Source organism: Aquarana catesbeiana, linkage group LG01, assembly GCF_042186555.1.
Source record: "Aquarana catesbeiana isolate 2022-GZ linkage group LG01, ASM4218655v1, whole genome shotgun sequence".
Classification (NCBI taxonomy): domain Eukaryota; kingdom Metazoa; phylum Chordata; class Amphibia; order Anura; family Ranidae; genus Aquarana; species Aquarana catesbeiana.
This window is the reverse complement of record NC_133324.1, coordinates 142,315,950-142,335,440: the sequence shown is the minus strand read 5'-3', so window position 1 is coordinate 142,335,440 and position 19,491 is coordinate 142,315,950. Positions and strand designations below refer to the sequence as shown.

The 19,491-nt window shown below is 44.2% G+C and overlaps 1 protein-coding gene across 1 annotated transcript in view; it reads left to right on the top strand.

Annotated features, from left to right (window-relative positions):
- The first annotated feature begins 1,285 nt into the window (after window positions 1–1,285).
- The window catches only part of MCCC2 (methylcrotonyl-CoA carboxylase subunit 2), a 177,473-nt gene continuing 159,267 nt past the window's right edge, over window positions 1,286–19,491 (top strand). The window contains exons 1-3 of the mRNA XM_073624396.1: window positions 1,286–1,535; window positions 7,756–7,822; window positions 8,947–9,031. Coding sequence (XP_073480497.1) covers window positions 1,398–1,535; window positions 7,756–7,822; window positions 8,947–9,031 — 290 coding nt within the window. The 5' untranslated portion in view covers window positions 1,286–1,397. The remainder of the gene's footprint in view (window positions 1,536–7,755; window positions 7,823–8,946; window positions 9,032–19,491) is intronic.

Here is a 19,491-nt window from a genome sequence, read left to right as displayed (position 1 = left end):
TCCAGGTGTCCCAGGGACACAATCCAGCCGGTTTGTTAGTGCAGGATGTCCAGGATTAATGAGGATTAGGAGTGATGGACGGAGCTCTGTGTCTATACGTCCTACTCCATGCTGCGTCAGGCCACGCCCCCCGAAAATCCCACATTTTAGATTGTCCCCAGAACAGCAATAGAGGGGAAATCTTCCAATGGGAATACGTGTTCTGTGATCTGGGAGCCCAAAAGGATTCCCTCACTTTGGAGGGCAGGAAGTGAAGAGAAATCGCCCCTTTTTTTTCCCTGTGGAAAATGGAGCCGCCAGTCTTCGGGACTACATGTCCCATGATGCTCTCTTCTCCTAGTCTCCTTTGATTGGCCCTCAGTTATGGCCAATGGGGAAGGAACGGAGTGAGCAGGAAGCTGGGCGGCGAACCTAGTGAGAGCCGTCGTCTCTTCTCCCTGACAGGAAAAAGGGGGGGCGAGCGGGGGAAACCCTCTGACAGCCGGCAGCTCGCCTTTCTCTTGTCACATCACCGCCGAGTTCTCTGCTGGACTGAGCAGGGAAAAAAGCCTGCAGTCACACTACACTGATGGGGGGCTTGACAGCACCTTGATGGTGTCACCTGACAGGTGGGTGGCACCCGGGTGCGGGCTGCTTGCACCCCCATAGCGACGCCACTGTGCTGAATTTAACAGTGCTGATCTGATCCCCGATTCCAGGGGGGGGGCACTTGACCCCCTTGCCCCTACCTGTGGACGCCCATGTATGGCGGTACAGTGCAGGGACCATGGCATGGCCTGGCACTTCTATGGTATGGCGGTACAGTGCAGGGATCGTGGCATGTCCTGGCACTTCTATGGTATGGCGGTACAGTGCAGGGATCATGGCATGTCCCAGCACTTCTATGGTATGGCGGTACAGTGCAGGGATCATGGCATGTCCCAGCACTTCTATGGTATGGCGGTACAGTGCAGGGATCATGGCATGTCCCAGCACTTCTATGGTATGGCGGTACAGTGCAGGGACCATGGCATGGCCTGGCACTTCTATGGTATGGCGGTACAGTGCAGGGATCATGGCATGTCCCAGCACTTCTATGGTATGGCGGTACAGTGCAGGGATCATGGCATGTCCCAGCACTTCTATGGTATGTCGGTACAGTGCAGCGTTTTCTCCACTTCCCACCGTTCACCTTGTGATCCTGAACTCAGCTGTATGCATCCAGGACGAGTGACAGGAGAGGGCGGGGATCCCCGACCGAGACACGCGATTGGTTCAGGCAGTGGGTGTGCTGTAGTCGCTCCGTCCAGTCACATGGCTAGGTGGGCGTGTTTGCAGTGTTTGCATTGTCCTGTACTCGGCAGAGGGGAGCAGGCTGCTCGGTGGGGCCTCCCGTTCTGTCCCCTGTGTGCCCCCCAATGCTGATCACCATGTGGCCCCGGTGGGCTCTCCTGAGAGGCCGCTCCTCCTCCATAGGCTCTCTCCGGCGACTCTACCATGGAGACAAAGTGGCCACCATCGGATCCAGCGTAGACACCAACTCCTCCGTGTACCAGGTAGGCCTGACACTCACAGGGTCACACTCACTGCAATGCTGCCTGCCTGGCTTCCCCCACACTCTCAGCTGATTGGACACACACTGTGCTAGATGTACCCGGGGGTGGTAGCCTGCCAGGAGCATATATATATATATATATATATATATATATATATATATATATATATATATCACCATTGTCCCAGGTCACCTCTGATCACCCTGGAGTCTTATCAATGTTCACCTAATACACATAATAAAGTCTATCCAATAAAGTGCAATTATAATACATTGTTTATTATTATTTTTATTAATAATATATGCATTAATAAATTATTTATATTACTTTTTTAAATTATTATTATTATTTGTATTTATTAAATATCACATTATTTTTAAATGTATTATTATATTTATATTGCTGTTTTTATATGTGGCCATGCTATGCCACAAGGACACTATACCATATATTAAAGCTCCCTTTTTTTTTTTTTTTTTTTCTTTTTTCTTTTTTGGATAGAATAAGGGAGGTTATTACCACTGTCAGGTTTTTTTTTTTTTTTTTTTTTTTTACATCTGTGGAGGTGTGATGGAATCCCTGGTTGTCACCAGAACTAGTGTCCCCCATTGGAAGATTTCCCCTCTATTCCTGTGCTGGTGACAGCCCAAAATTTGGGATTTTCTGTCACTCTTAATGATGAGGTGTCCCAGAAATTTTATAGATGGGCAACTCCTGTCCTCATATTGATTAGTGGTTCTAAATGAATAATAACCACTGCAATAGTTAATTAATTTGGAGCAACTAATCAATATGAGGACAAACCCTAAACAAGACAAATAGGATGAATCTCCCTAATAGGGGCACAGACAGCAATAAGGTGTTCTATTCCATCTCCATTCTGTTTTTATACCTTTAAAAAAAAAAAAATTAGTTTTGCCTTGTAAAGCAGTATTAAATCCAAAACCAATATATTGCAGCTTACTGATCCTTAGGGTACTTTCACACTGGGGCGTTGGGGGGCGTCAGCAGTAAAGCTTTACCGTCGTTTTTGCGGAGGTTTTCGGGCACTAGCGGGGCGCTTTTAACCCCCACTAGCGCCTGAAAAAAGGGTTTAAACAGCCCGCTGCAGCCGCGCATTGCCGGCGATTCAGCGGCACTGCCCATTGATTTCAATGGGCAGGGGTTTAGGCGTGGTGTATCCACGGCTCCTACAGCACTGAAAAGATGCTGCTTGCAGGACTTTTTTTACCGTCTGGCCAGCGCACCGCTCCAGTGTGAAAGGACTCAGGCTTTCACATTGGAGTGAGAAGAGAGGCTCTTTCAAGGCGCTTTGCAATTGCTATTTTCAGCGTTCTAGCGCCTGTAAAGCTCCTCAGTGTGAAAGTAGCATTAGATATAGTGGCTGCATTAGTTTTTTTTTCCCCCTTTGTTTTCACCTGGTGATCTGACCTGTAACACACCTCCTGTATTAGAGCCCCTCCACTCTGGATGAAGGGGCACAGCAGACAGCAGCGTTGTCAGTCTGGGGGGGGGGGGGGGGGCAGGCAGAGTGTTAGATGTACTAGCTGATTAACTCCAGCCCACACTTTTTCAGCAGTTACAGCAAATAGTTTTTTTTCTTTATGGGATAAAGGTTTTACATAAATAAAAGCTGATTCTTGTAAGCATCCCCTGTCAGTGTTAAATGGTTTGTCTCAACCCTCTTCTACATTTGCAGGACAGCAATGCTCTGTTGAAAAACAACAGATTTACTAACTGGATTACCAGGGGAAAATAAAGAAAATAGTCCTAAAAAAGAAAACTACTGCAGCAGAAAACATTTTTGGTTTTGAGGGTTAATACTGCTTCTAGTTCTACTTTAATATAAAGTCCATGGAGGTGGAATAGTTTTCTTTTTTCAGTGTAGTACATTTTCTGCACGTACAGGAACATATCTGTCCTTGCTGTCCCTCTGAAAAGTGATTTGTGGTGGATTGCTTTTCACAAGGAGGTATACAAGCATCTAGGTGGGGATATGTGTCTCACATATTTTCACAGCCGAAGATTTTTATATAGAGCTGCATTTGAAGGAGACAGTCTGGGGGGGGGGGGGGGGGTACTTAAATTGGAGCAGACAGAATCTGGAGCAGCTCTACATGGCAACCAATCAGCTTCTATCTTATGTGTGTTCAGTTCAAGTGATATTAGGCCCACGTTCACACTGAATGCGGGTTTGAAATCGTGTGTTTTTCTTATTTGTTATTTCAAAAAAAAAGTTATACTTACCTGCTTTATGCAGTGGTTTTGCACAGACCAGCCCTGATACTTCTCTTCTTGGGTCCCTCGTTGGCGCTCCTGGCTCCTCCCTGCTGCCGAGCGCCCCCACAACAAGCAGCTTGCTATGGGGCCAACCAAGCAGGCTCACTCCCGAGCCGCTGCTCTGCATGTCCATTCACACACAGAGCCACGGCTCGGCCCCACCCCCTCTCCCTCCTCATTGGTTAACTGGCTATGATTGAGAGCAGCGGGAGTCAATGGCTCCCGCTGCTACCTCAGCCAATAAGGAGTGAGAGCCCCTGGAGAGCTGAGGCTCGTGTGCACATCACCGGTTCACAATGGGGCCAGGTAAGTTTTAGGGGGGCTGAGGGCGGCTGATGCACATTGAAGGTTTTTTATTTTAATGCATGAAGGTAAAAAAAACCTTGAGCCTTTAGAACTACTTTAACCACTTCAGCTCTGAAAGGTTTTACCCCCTTCCTGACTAGAGCACTTTTTGCAATTTAGCTCTGCGCTGCTTTAACTGGTAATTGTGCGGTCATGCAACACCGTAGCCAAACTAAATTTGCGGCCTTTTTTTCCCACAAATAGAGCTTTCTTTTGGTGCTATTTGATCATCTCTGGGGTTTTTATTTTTTGCGATTATAAAAGAAAAAACACAGAAAATTTAGAAAAAAAAGTATTTTCTACTTTTTATTAAAAAAAATCAAATAAACTCAATTTTGTCATACATTTAGGCCAAAATGTATTCAGCCTCATGTCTTGGGTAAAAACATTTCAATAAGCGTATATTTATTGGTTTGCGCAAAGTTATAGCGTCTACAAACTAGGGTACATTTTCTGGAATTTACGCAGCTTTTAGTTTGACTGCCTATGTCATTTCCTTAGGTGCCAAAATGTCAAGATAGCACAACCTCCCCAAATGACCCCATTTTGGAAAGTACACACCCGAAGCTATGTGCTGAGAGGCATGTTGAGTCCATGGAATATTTTATATTTTGCCAAAAAAAGTATTATTTTTTTTTTTTTTTTTTTACATAAAGTTGTCACTTAAATGATATATTGCTCACACGTGCCATGAGTATATGTGAAATTACACCACAAAAAAACATCCTGGACTTTTTGGGAGCCTAGCCGCGTACAGGACCCCAAAATCTAATCCCTAACTTCAGGATTTCTAAGGGCGTAAATTGTTGATTTGACTCCTCACTACCTATCAGTTTCGGAGGCCATGAAATGACAAGATAGCACAACCCCCCCCCCCCCCCCCAAAATGACCCCATTTTGGAAAGTAGACACCCCAAGCTATTTGCTGAGAGGCATGTTGAGTATTTTGCAGACCTCACTTTTTGTCAAAGTTTTGAAAAACAGAAAAGAAAAAATACATTTACTTTTTTTTTTTTTTTTCTTTTCTTCATTTTCCAAAAAAATGTGGCAACAAATAAGATCTGTAAAATACTCACCATGCCTCTTGGCAAATAACTTGCGGTGTTTACATTCCAAAAAGGGGTAATTTTGGGGGGGTTTGTGCCATCTGGGCATTTCATGGCCTCCGAAACTGTGATAGGTAGCGAGGAAGTGAAATGAGCTATTTACGCCCTTAGAAATCCTGAAAGTGGTGATTGGTTTTCGGGGTCCTGTATGCAGCTAGACTGCCAAAAAGTCCCACACGTGTGGTATCCCCGTACTCAGGAGAAGCAGCAAAATGTATTTTGGGGTGTAATTTCACATATACCCATGCCATGTGTGAGCAATATACCATTTAAGTGACAACTTTGTGTAAAAAAAAAAAAAAAAAAAAAAAAAAAAAAGAGAAAATTTGTGGCAAAATATTCCATGGACTCAACATGCCTCTCAGCACATAGCTTGGGGTGTCTACTTTCCAAAAAGGGGTCATTTGGGGGGTTTTGAACTGTCTTGGCATCTTATGCCACACATCACCCATTCTTCTAACCACTTGAAGACCAAGCCCTTTCTGACACTATTTTTGTTAACATGAATTTTTTTTTTTTTGTAGAAATTTACTTTGAAGCCCCCAAACATTATATATTCTTTTAAAGCAGAGGCCCTACTAAAATGGTGGGTGTTGCAATTTTTTTGCCACACAGTATTTGTGCAGCGATTTTCCAAACACAATTTTTTTTTTTTTTTTTTAATTTTAATGCACAAAAACACAATATATTGCTCAAATGTTTGGTAAAATATAAAAGATGATCTTATGCCGAGTACATAGCTACCAAACACGACATGCTTTAAAATTGCACACGCCCGTGCAATGGCGATAAACTACATATATTTTTAAAAGCCTTTACAGGTTACCACTTTAGATTTACAGAGGAGGTCTAGTGCTAGAATTACTGCCCTCGATCTGATGTTCGCGATGATACCTCACATGCATGGTGCAGTTGCCGTTTACATACGAAACAAGACCGATGCTTGCGTTTGCTTTTGCGTGCGAGCAAAGGGGGTGCTTTCATCATATTTTTCTTTTTTTTTTTTTTTAATTATTATTATTATTTTGCTTTTTTTATTATGTTTTATTTTTAACTGTGTTTACGATGCTTCCGTTTATGAATGGAGAGGAGCCTCTGTCTCCTCTCCATTCATCTTAAGTGCAGCTGAGGCTGCAGAGAAAGGCACTGGGGAATCTGTGTCCTTCAGTCCCTTTCTCTGTCTCAAAAGGGCTGTTAAGACCCCTGATATCTCACCAAAGCCCCCTAACAGGGCTAATAAAAAATAAATAAAAGAATTGTAATACACATTTAAAAGGTTAAATTGTAAAAATAATTTAAAAATTAAATAAAAAACACACTGACGTCATCCACCCCCCCATTGAAAAAAATAATTTAAAAAATACATTGTAAAAAAAAAAATAAAAAACTACTGACACAGTCCACGTGTCATCAGTGCTGCATATTAGTGCCACTGTCACATACCATTAAAAAAAAGTATTGGTATCAGCGAGTACTTGAAAAAAGTATCGGTACTTGTACCCAGTATTAACCACTTGCCACCCACCATATAGCAAAATGACGGCGGCAAAGTGGTTTCAATACTCTAACTGGACGTCGTATGACGTCTTCAGGATATTAAGCTGCTACGCGCCCATGGGGGCGCCCATCGCGGCGATCGTTGTTGCACGGTGTCAGTCTGACATGTCGCAACACCGATCTCGGTAAAGAGTCTCTGAGGGGGACTCTTTACTACGTGATCAGTCGTGTCCAATCATGGCTGATCACGATCAGACGCAAGTAGAGGAGAGCCGATCGGCTGCTCCTCTGACAGGGAGGGGTCTGTGCTGATCGATTATCTGCGTAGCCCCCCCCCCCCCCAAGGATGCCCACACTGGACCACCAGGGATGCCACTAGGACCACCAGAGATGTCACCAGGAATGCCAATCAGTTCCCACAATGGATGCCAATCAGTGCCCACAATGGGTATCACTGATTGACAGGCATTATTGTTTGGCATCCATCAGTACCATACATTAAAGTACATCAGTGTCACTATCAGTGCCCATCCATGCCGCCTATCAGTGCTGCATGTTAGTGCCCATCAATGCCACCTCTTTGGTGCCACCCAGTGCAGCCCCATCAGTGAAGGAGAAAACGTACTTATTTACTAAGTTTTGTAACTGAAACAAAAAAAAACTTTTTTTTGTCAAAATTTTCAGTCTTTTTTTTGTATTTGTTTAGCAGAAAATAAAAATCCCAGTGGTGATCAAATATCACCAAAAGAAAGCTCTATTTGTGGGAACAAAATGATAAAAATGTAGTTTGGGTACAGTGTAGCATGACAGCGCTGAAAGCTGAAAATTGGTCTGGGCAGGAAGGTGTATAAGTGCCCTGTATTGAAGTGGTTAAAATAGTGGTATCGGTGCAACCCTAGTCATATCAGTCACTTGACGTGTGTGTCCTGAGAAGGTGATTCTTAAGTGTATAGTCATGAATTAATCCTGTACTTTGCATTTGATATCTATAGGAAAGCTATGAGAGAATGAAAGCATTAGTAACCGAACTCAAGGAAAGAGCTGAAAAGATACGTCTTGGTAAGTATAAATTGTGGCTCCACTATACACCAGGGTGAGATGTGCCTTGTTAAGACATTATGGGCGTCAAACGTGTATTTCAAGGGCTTTTTTACCCAATGTACACTGGGGCTTTTGCAAATGTGCCTAAGCCGTGTTTTTGCACTTGGCTGTTTTATTTAATTGAATATAGTAAAAAATGCAGCGCTAATGTAAATGAACAGTTCATTCAGTGAAGATGAGCAAATAACGAAGAACCTTTCACCACTTCCAATGTATCAGGAGAAAGAAAACACCCAGGTGTGTCTTAGTCTGCTTACCAGATATCGATTTGTAATGAGCCTCAAATCAATCAATCACAGGAAGTGCAGGTGTCACTCTCCAGCCGATTGTTCGTTACACAGGCAGAATGGCAGTCTGACTATGTAAACAAGGCAGATTGCTGTTCTGTCAGTAGGGAAGGCATAGAGCCTGTGTTCCTGCAAAGCAGGGACACGGGCTCTATGCCTTCCCCTAGTACAAGAACCTCCCACAGTTTAGTAAAACACCAGCTAAGCACACATTTAACCCTTTGATCGCCCCTAAATAGTTTGTAGAATATATATAATATATTCACATTCACAATTATTGTTTTTTTTTTTTTTTGTTTTTTGCTTGTAGTAAAAACCGCAGAGGTGATTAATTACCACCAAAAGAAAGCTCTATTTGTGGGGAAAAAAAGGACATACATTTTATTCGGGTACAGCATCGCATGACTGCGCAATTGCCAGTTAAACACCACGCCGTATCGCAAAAAATTACCTGGTCATGAAGGGGGGGGGGTGTAAATCTTCCAGAGGTCAAGTGGTTAATAGTGTCTACTTAGTTGTAGGACCAATGCTACTTGGCAAAACCAGTTTCATGACACCAATTATCTTTTTTGGCAGTCTATAAGGTGGCATTCTGGTGACCACTGCAGGGGTTGCATTCTTTCTGTTGACCATCGATGTAAGGGACATTTTTGCCACTTACCCATAATAATTTGGTTTGATTAAAGGTTCCTTGAGATCTCAAAAGATTTTAGGGGTTCCTCTGGGGGATAAAATGTTGAGAAAGGCTGTTTTGCACAATCCTAGATTGTTACTAAACATATGACCTTGTTACAGGAGGAGGAGAGAAGGCCCGATCACTCCATACCTCAAGAGGTAAACTGCTTCCAAGGGAGAGGATCGACAGGCTTATAGATCCTGGGTATGGATGACATCTGTTTTTTTTATATTTTTGTTATTTCATTACAGGGTCTGATGTTTTTCATAGTCTTTTTGTGGATGGCTGGAAGTCAGCCTTAACCTCCCTGGCGGTATGATTCTTTCTGATTTTAGGTGCTGAAAGCGGTACAATTATTTTGCATGGAAATTTGGCGTTTTATATTGTAGGCCTGTAATTCTTAACAATAACACACTTAAATCTGTCCAAACAAGAGTCTAGTAGATATCCCGGGTATGATAAAGTTTGAAACACAAAAACATAAATTATAATATAATAAAAAAAAAATAATAATTAAAAAAAATAAATAGTAATAAAATAAATTTCCACACGATTCACTATCGCTCAATTCTGCAAGTGTTCTAATTTACTATCGCTGTTTTCTAGCTGGTCTAAAGCCATTTTTGATGTAAAGGGACACTTTTTGGTTGCTATGGACAATCTCCAGTTTCCAGGCAGAAAGAACAGTATATATAATATAAAACTGCATGCAGGGCATGGGCCAGAGCACTGGGGACAAAAGGGATGTGAAATAATTTCATACAGTACTGTAATCTGTAAGATTACAGTACTGTATGTGTTATGGTTTTTACATTTTTTTTTAATTTGCCGCCAGGCTCCGCCCCCGTACGTCGCGACGCTCGCAGGGAATGGAGCCTGGCACAGAGAGGCTTCGGAACAGGACACAGCCCGCGGACACTGCGGGGGACATCGCAGGATCCCGGGGACAAGTTAAGTAAGGAGGCACCAGGATCCTGCGATGCAATCCCGAGTGTGGCTCGGGGTTACCGCTAATGGTCCTGAATTTTAACCCCGAGCCACACTCGGGAATACCGCCAGGGAGGGTACAGTGTTTGTTACCCTAAAAAATAAATACATTAAATAGATCCCGTTCCTTTAACCACTTGCCCACTAGGCACTTAAACCCCTTCCTAACCGGGCCAATTTTCAGCTTTCAGTGCTCTCACACTTTGAATGACAATTACTCAGTCATGCAACACTTTACCCATATAATTTTTTGTCCTTTTTTTCCATACAAATAGAGCTTTCATTTAGTGGTATTTAATCACCGCTGTGTTTTTTGCATTATAAATAAAAAAAAGGCCGAAAATTTTGTTTAAAAAAAAATGCATTTCTCTTTGTTTCTGTTATAAACATTTTCAAATTATTAATTTTAATTCATAAGTTTTGGACAAATTTTATACTGCTACATATCTTTGGTAAAAATTAGTTCTAGTGGCACTTTACCATCATTTTAGTGGCGCTTTTTGGCCACTAGCGGGGCGCTTTTAACGCCCGCTAGTGGGTAAAGAAAGGGTTAAATGCGCCCAAAAAGCGCCGCTGCCGAATCACTTTGCAGGCGCTTCAGCAGCGGTGCCCATTCATTTAAATGGGCAGGGGCGGTTCAAAAAACTGCTCCAAAGATGCTGCTTACAAAACTTTTTCTAACGTCCTGCAAGCGCACCGCTCTCACACTGGGGCTGCGGGGGAGGCATTTTTCAGTCGCTTTACATGTGCTATTTTTAGCTCTATAGCGCCTGAAAAATGCCTTCAGTGTGAAAGGAGTCTATCAAGCCATGAAAGTACAAATACCCCCCAAATGACCCCTTTTTGGAAAGTAGATATTCCAAGGTATTTAGTAAGAGGCGTGGTGAGTTTTTCACTGTTTAATTTTTTTCCCACAATTCTTTGCAAAATTAAGATTTTGTTTATTTTTTTCACAAAAATATCTTCTTAACAGGTTATTTCTCTCACATGGCACATGCATACTTACAACTACAACCCAAAAACACGTTCTGCTACTCCTCCTGAGTATGGCGATACCACCTGTGTGTGGGCCTTTTACACAGCCTGGCCACATACAGAGGCCCAACATGTAGGGAGCACCGTTGGCACAGATGGCACTGATGGGGCACAGATGGGCACTTGCAATACATATAAATTCAAGCAGCCTCACGCTGCAGCTTCTCCCTCCTTTGCTCACAGGATTGTTGTGAGCAGAGTAGAGAACCGGATATGGCGCTGGTTTGTTGACAGTGATTGCTCCATCATTGGATGGAGCAATCGCGTAGTAAAGGGCCGCTGGTATTGGCCCTTTACCCTGATCCATGACGCGCTGGATCCTGAGAACCCAGCGAGCACGGACACTCCTGTGTGCGTGCGATTCTGGGAGGACATCATTGTACGCCCTCCCAGAATTATCTGACCACGCTGTAGCCGTCATTCAGCTATGGCCCGGTCAGTAAGTGGTTAAAGCATGTTATACAGCACAGTGCTGTGTAATTTGCCCCCCTGTAGTACCTGAAATACCTGGCTGATCCTGCCTGATTCTGCCCTCCCCCCTGTAAACTGACCATGTTTTATCATTGCTGCTGAACCTTTACACCGTGGTCAGTTTACATGCCTCCGTCATCCACTGTGTCTCCTCTCTCCCCTGATTTCCCCCCGCGCCTATCAGCTCCGATCTGCTCCACGATCCTCCGCTCCTGCTGCTAAAATAACAGTGACATGTCCCAAAAATCCACTCTGTTAGGTAACAGCATGTGCCCCACTGTATGTCCTTTTATTTTTAAAAAAAAGCAGCTTTCTACCTTATATCAGAGCGTCTCCCGACGCTCACGTGACTCCTCGCCTCTCTCCCCCTCTCCTCCCAGCTGACATCAGCAGGAGTTCTCGGCCCCTCCCGCTGTAGCTGTCAGACGGGGAGAGGAAAGAGCCGTGCAGTCACGCAAGCACCGAGAGGCGCTCTGAAATAAGGTAGAAATCTGCTTTTTTTCTTAATAAAGGACATACAAATAATAAATAATAAAGGGAACATGTTATCTAACAGAGTCGATTGTAGGGACATGACAAGTGGCTTTACAACCACTTTAATCTAACCTAAAGTAGTTTGTTAGCTTTCTATGGGCCCCTAATGTGTAATCAGGTAAAAAAAAAATAAAGAATAAACTAATGCATGAACAATAGTTGAGAATATGCAAGTGGTAATGTATAGTCATGTTAAAGAAGTTGTGCTAATTGTTAGTAGTAGCAATAAAGTGACCCTTTACTTTGTTCAAGCAGGGTAAGATAACAGTGGAAGTAAACTCTCTCAATCAGCATTTAACTATTTATAATTCCTTTGCTGCTAGCTGCTTGTCAACAGATGTACTGTGCAAAAAGTAAATACACAATTGCCATCAAAAGTTGGTATTGCTCCTATAGCAAAAAAAAAACAACTTTCTTTGCATTTTGTATAATTGCCCACTGGTCTCTGACTGAAATTTTGACCACTTCTTCACGCAAAGCTCCTTCAGTTGCAAGATGTTTGTGGGTTTCCTTGCATGAACTATCAATTTCAAAATCCCCCATGACATTAAAATGGGAATAAATCAAGGCTTTGACTATGGCAGTCCATAACCCTCTATTTCTTCTTTCTGAGCCATTCCATAGGGGACTTGTTAGTGTCCTTCATATCATTGTTGGGTTGAAAAATTCATTTCTGATTTAACTTCAACTTTTGATAGTTTCACATTCTCATTAAGCATACTTTGATATGATACAGAATGTATAGTTAACTTAATGACTGCGAGTTGCTCAGGCCCTGAAGCAACATCACAACCCCAAACCATAGCATTTCCAACCTGTGCTTCAGAGTTGGTGCAAGGTTTTTGTCCGTAAATACCATCTTCAGTTTGTGGCAAACATGTCCTGTTACTGTGACCAAACAGCTCTATCTGTCTATTGTTCAGTTCTCAGTACATTATTGCAGGAGGCCTGGTCTTTGCTCATATGGTAAATGGCAAACTTCAATTTTGCTCTAATGTTCTTTTTAGACAGCAGCGGCTTTTCTCTTACATCATTGACAGGGACAGTTCTTCCTTAATTATTCTTGACAGTAGGTTTATAGCGCCACCTTCAGGAGTAGGACACTAGACAGAAAAAAAAACCACAGCACCACCTATGGGCAGTCCTAACTAGTCAACCCCCTGGAGCTGGGTGTCAGGCTCAATAATATAGATCCAGTAGTCACCCCATTTAAGCCTAGTTAAGGCCTCTAGCTACGCACTGGTTGGCTGCGACGACCCAATAGACGTTGGGCAGTCTGTGAGTGTTCCTCTTGGGAGGAGCGCATATGGCTGGTCTGTCAGTGTCCCCTTAGGTGCTCAGCGCCCCAGCTTCAGCTGAGGGGTGTTCTTTCACTGGGGAAGAACTCCTTTCTACTCCAATATGATGTAAATGCACACTCCCCCTCCTCTCATGTACCTTCTAGGGCGATTTGGTGTTGGTGCTAGGTACCTTTTTCCCCTTGTCTCCCCGTGTTCAGTGTGATTGTGGGTGTACCCTTGTGAGCAGGGTGTAGCTCTGGGGATGCAGTGCAGTTGTGTGTGCAGGGCTGACCCAAGACATTGTGCTGCTTGGGTCCAAGATGAAATGCTGCCCCCCCCCCCAAAAAAAAAAAACTCCATTCAGCAAAGAGACATTTCCATAAAGTAAAGAGATTTCCCCATATACCAGAGATATGCAATTAGTGGACCTCCAGCTGTTGTAAAACTACAAGTCCCATCATGCCTCTGCCTCTGGGTGTCATGCTTGTGGCTGTCAGTCTTGCTATGCCTCATGGGACTTGTAGTTCGGCAACAGCTGGAGGTCTGCTAATTTCATATCCCTGCCATATAGTAAAGAGACAGTCAATCCAGCAAAGAGACATACCCATATATTCAGCATAGCGACATGCCCCCTCCAGCAATAAGACCTGCCCAATCCAGCAAAGAGACAGCAAGGAGACGTGCCCCCTCCAGCAAGGAGACGTGCCCCCTCCAGCAAGGAGACGTGCCCCCTCCAGCAAAGAGACGTGCCCCCTCCAGCAAGGAGACGTGCCCCCTCCAGCAAGGAGACGTGCCCCCTCCAGCAAGGAGACGTGCCCCCTCCAGCAAAGAGACGTGCCCCCTCCAGCAAAGAGACGTGCCCCCTCCAGCAAAGAGACGTGCCCCCTCCAGCAAAGAGACGTGCCCCCTCCAGCAAAGAGACGTGCCCCCTCCAGCAAAGAGACGTGCCCCCTCCAGCAAAGAGACGTGCCCAAAAACATCTCAGCTCACAGGTATATGAATTGTGTAGCACCAAGAAAGCTTCCCCCTTCCTCTTCACTACCACCAACCAACTAAGCTCCGATCCCGGCTCAGTGATGCAACATGCAGTGACAGCAGCACTGCAGTGGCGGCGGGTGCTTCTGCTGTTGAAGTCTGTGATATCCCATCACTAGTCCTGAACAGCTTGGCCCGCATGTGAATGTGGAGAGAATGATAAATACCAGGGAGTGTAATAATGAATGATGATGAGTGTGATCAATAATATCAATCAGGATGAATGTAATATTAATAATCTAATCATTGAAACTAATGGATGATGCAATAATAAATTATAAAAATTAGAGTAATATAATACAGTATATGTACAGTGATATACAGTATCTCACAAAAGTGAGTACACCCCTCACATTTTTGTAAATATTTTATTATATCTTTTCATGTGACAACACTGAAGAAATTACACTTTGCTTCAATGTAAAGTAGTGAGTGTACAGCTTGTATAACAGTGTAAATTTGCTGCCCCCTCAAAATAACTCAACACAGCCATTAATGTCTAAACCTCTGGCAACAAAAGTGAGTACACCCCTAGGTGAAAATGTCCAAATTGGACCAATTGGCTATTTCTCTTCCCCGATGTCATGTGATTCATTAGTGTTACAAGGTCTCAGGTGTGAATGGGGAGCAGGTGTGTTAAATTTGGTGTTATCGCTCTCACTCTATCATACTGGTCACTGGAAGTTCAACATGGCACCTCATGGCAAAAAACTCTCAGAGGATCTGAAAAAAAGAATTGTTGCTCTACATAAAATGGCCTAGGCTATAGGAAGATTGCCAAGACCCTGAAACTGAGCTGTAGCACGGTGGCCAAGACCATACAGCAGTTTAACAGGACAGGTTCCACTCAGAACAGGCCTCGCCGTGGTCGACCAAAGAAGTTGAGTGCACGCGCTCAGCGTCATATCCAGAGGTTGTCTTTGGGAAATAGACGCATGAGTGCTGCCAGCATTGCTGCAGAGGTTGAAGGTGAAGGTGTGGGGGGTTGCCTGTCAGTGCTCAGACCATTGCTCAAATTGGTCTGCATGGCTGTCATCCCAGAAGGAAGCCTCTTCTAAAGATGATGCACAGGAAAGCCCGTAAACAGTTTGCTGAAGACAAGCAGACTAAGGACATGGATTACTGGAACCATGTCCTGTGGTCTGATGAAACCAAGATAAACTTATTTGGTTCCGATGGTATCAAGCGTGTGTGGCGGCAACCAGGTGATGAGTACAAAGACAAGTGTGTCTTGCGTACAGTCAAGCATGGTGGTGGGAGTGTCATGGTCTGGGGCTGCATGAGTGCTGCCGGCACTCGGGAGCTACAGTTTATTGAAGGAACCATGAATGCCAACATGTACTGTCACATACTGAAGCAGAGCATGATCCCCTCCCTTTGGAGACTGGGCCGCAGGGCAGTATTTCAACATGATAATGACTCCAAACACACCTCCAAGACGCCCACTGCCTTGCTAAATAACCTGAGGGTAAAGGTGATGGACTGGCCAAGCATGTCTCCAGACCTAAACCCTATTGAGCATCTGTGGGGCATCCTCAAACGGAAAGTGGAAGAGCGCAAGGTCTCTAACATCCACCAGCTCTGTGATGTCGTCATGGAGGAGTGGAAGAGGACTCCAGTGGCAGCCTGTGAAGCTCTGGTGAACTCCATGCCCAAGAAGGTTAAGGGAGTGCAGGAAAATAATGGTGACCACACAAAATATTTACACTTTGGGCCCAATTTGGACATCTTCACTTAGGGGTGTACTCACTTTTGTTGCCAGCAGTTTAGACATTAATGGCTGTGTGTTGAGTTATTTTGAGGGGGCAGCAAATTTACACTGTTCTACAAGCTGTACACTCACTACTTTACATTGTAGCCAAGTGTCATTTCTACATGAAAAGTTATACCATATATACTCGAGTATAAGCCGAGTTTTTCAGCACATTTTTTTTGTGCTAAAAGTGCCCCCCTCGGCTTATGCTCGAGTCAAGCACTTTTCTGCAGCAGAAAATGGCATTTTCCGAACCGACTTTGGGGCCCCGTACCAAATTTGGTGTGCAAACCCAGTGGAGGTAGCACTACAACATATCTAAAGCTGGGATTCCTAGCATCAAGTGGCCCCGAGATACGGGGTCCCAAAGTCGGTTCAGAAAATGTCATTCTCTTCTCCAGAAATCTGGTGTGCAAACCCAGTGGAACTAGCACTACAACATATCCAAAGCTGGGGTTCGAATTTTACGAACTCATATCTTGGGGCCACTTGGTTCTAGGAACCACAGCTTTGGATATGTTGTAGTGCTATTTCCACTGGGTTTGCACACCAAATTTGGGGTTCCTAGTACAAAGTGGCCCCGAAATACGGGGCCCCAAGGTCGGTCAACTGTGTTCATCTGCAGCAATGTCATTTCAGGACCCTTTGGGTCCAGAGACCCCAAATTTTGGCTGCAGCTAGGGGGCATCTAGGAACCCTTAACTACCGAGTTTGAAGTTCGGGGGACCTATAGCTGCAAATGGGCACAGTGAGCATTGTTGACCCTCTTTTCCACTTACAGTGGCTGCGCATTTCTCACCCTCGTCTTATCCTCGAGTCAATAAGTTTTCCCAGTTTTTTATGGTAAAATTAGGTGCCTCGGCTATATTCGGGTCGACTTATACTTGAGTGTATACGGTAATAAAATATTTACAAAAATGTGAGGGGTGTACTTACTTCTGTGAGATACTATATATAAATAGCATGAGGTGGTAATAATAAATGAGATAAAACAATAGGAGGGGTAATAATAATTAAAAATAATAGGAGGGGTAATAATAAATAATGTAAATTAATAGGAGGGGTAATAATAAATAATTTAAAATTAATATGGGGGGGGGGGGTAACAATAAATGATCTAAAATAATTGGAGGGATAGTAATAGATAATATAAAATAATTGGAGGGGTAATAATAGATAATATAAAATAATAGGAGGGGTAAATTAATAGATGGGGTAATAATAATGTAAAATAATTGGAGGAGTAATAATAAATAATATAAAATAATAGGGGGGGGGGGGGGGCAATAATAAATTAGGTAAAATAATAGAAAATAATAGGAGGGGATAATAATGATGATGTGTACACTGATAGATATATATATATATATATATATATATATATATATATATATATATATATATATAGATATAGAGATATCTCTATTAGGTGGGAGGAGTGATTTATTATTATTATTATTATTATTATTATTATTATAATAGGAGAGTCCTCACCCTTCCAGGTTATCTTGTCAGACCACGGGGAGAACTCCCTGTGTCCCGGTGTTGTACTGAAACAGGTTTCACCAAGAAAACCGGGGCATGCACGGGGGTGGGGGAAGGGTGAATAGCATTGCACTGAGGGAGACAGGGAGGAGCTGGAGTGCAGAAGGCTGGAGGTGGAGTTCCGGTCTCAGCCGAGAGCCAGGGGGAACTGGTTTTCTGGGGGAAACTTGTTTCGGCACAACACCAGGACCGAGAGAGCTACTACACCCTCCGCTCCACTCCCCAGCAGTACAAAGATGACACTGCATGCTAGAGGGAGGGAGCCTCGGGTCTTGGGCAATGCTCCCCTTTTGCTGCCCCTCTTAACGTGCTGCCTGGGTCCCTTGGACCCACCGGGACCCATGGTAGGGGGCCGGTCCTGTGTGTGTGTTTTCTCCACACTCTGGCAGTTACCTGGCTGGGGAATCGTAATCCTGGTAGTACTGTCTGTGTCCCCAAGCAGGCAAGCGACTCCTGGTCTAGGCCAGAGGGAGTCCACAGATCCTTAACCTGTGCATTAAGGTAAATAACCTTCCGTGCCATAGGATCCCCCCTCACCCCCATTATACTTACCTAAGCCTGATCTTGATCCAGAGCTGTGCACTAGAGCAGCAGCTCTCTGCTTTCTCATCCTCATAGGGTAGATTCATAGCAACGGGAACCATTGGCTTCTGCTGCTGTCAGTCAAATTCTGTGCTGAGGGGGTGGGGTTAAGCAGACAGCATGGCTTGGGATCGAGCACATACGAGTGCCCCATAGAAAGCCAGCTTCCTATGGGGGCACTCCCCAAAGAAGTGGAGCCAGGAACACCAGCAGGAGACTCCAGAAGAAGAAAAGGACTGGGGTTGCTCTGTGCAAAACCATTGCATAAAGCATTGAAGTATGACATGTTTATTATTTTTAATTAAAAACAAAATTAAAGCTTTAAAATAAGACAGGTTCTACCTGCATAGAACTTAAGCCCCTTTCACACTGGGGCGGTGGATGCCTCGGCGGTAAAGCGCCGCTATTTTTAGCAACGCTTTATCTTCAATTTTGCGGCTAGCGGGGCGCTTTTACCCCCCACTAGCTACCGAGAGAGGGTTAAAACCACCCCGCTTTGCCGGCGGTATAGCCGCGCTGCCCCTTGATTTCAATAGGCAGGAGTGGTGGAGGAGCGGTATACACACTGCTCCTTCACTGCTCCAAAGATGCTGCTAGCAGGACTTTTTTTAGCGCCCTGCCAGCGCACCGCTCCAGTGTGAAAGCCCTCTGGGCTTTCACACTGGAGACACAGCAGCGGCTCTTTCAGGGCGCTTTGCAGGCTCTATTTTTAGTGCTGTAGCGCCTGCAAAGTGCCCCAGTGTGAAAGGGGTCTTAAGGAGGTTCTAATCATTGGCACCAAGATCTGACGAAGGAGCCGCACATGCTCCGAAACGCGTTACCACCCCCTTCTCTACACTGACACCACCAGCCTTGTGTGTCCCGCAGTGAATACAGGCTTCCCTGCTGCCTCCTCTTTCCAACACGCATGAGAAAGCTTTACAGCTGCTGGACGGCTCTACACTGCTCTCTACAACCATACTGAGGATGGACACATGCCACAGATGAGGACTCCTGATTTTATCATGTCTTTTAACACTCAATCTTGTAAGTGCTTTTAACCCTTTGTGCACGTTATTAAACTTTGCATACTGCACTTAGAGGCGCCTTTCTTTTCCTTTTTTATATCTTCAGAGTTGCTTCTCCTCTAACCAAAGTGCTGCCAGAAGTGCCACCTCATCACTATTATCCTTCTGACCAGCTACCCACCTCCACCAGAGCGCCCTTATCTCATCTCTGCCAAATATTTTCAATTGGTGAAAGGTCTGGAATGCAGGCAGGCCGGTTAAGCACCCGGACTCTTCTACTACGAAGCCAGGCTGTTGTCATAAATGAAGTATGCATTTTAGAATTGTCCTGTTGAAATATGCAAGGCCTTCCCTGAAAAAGACATTGTCTGGATGGAAGCATATGCTTCTCTAAAAACTGGATATATCTTTCAGTACTAATAATGTCTTTACGCT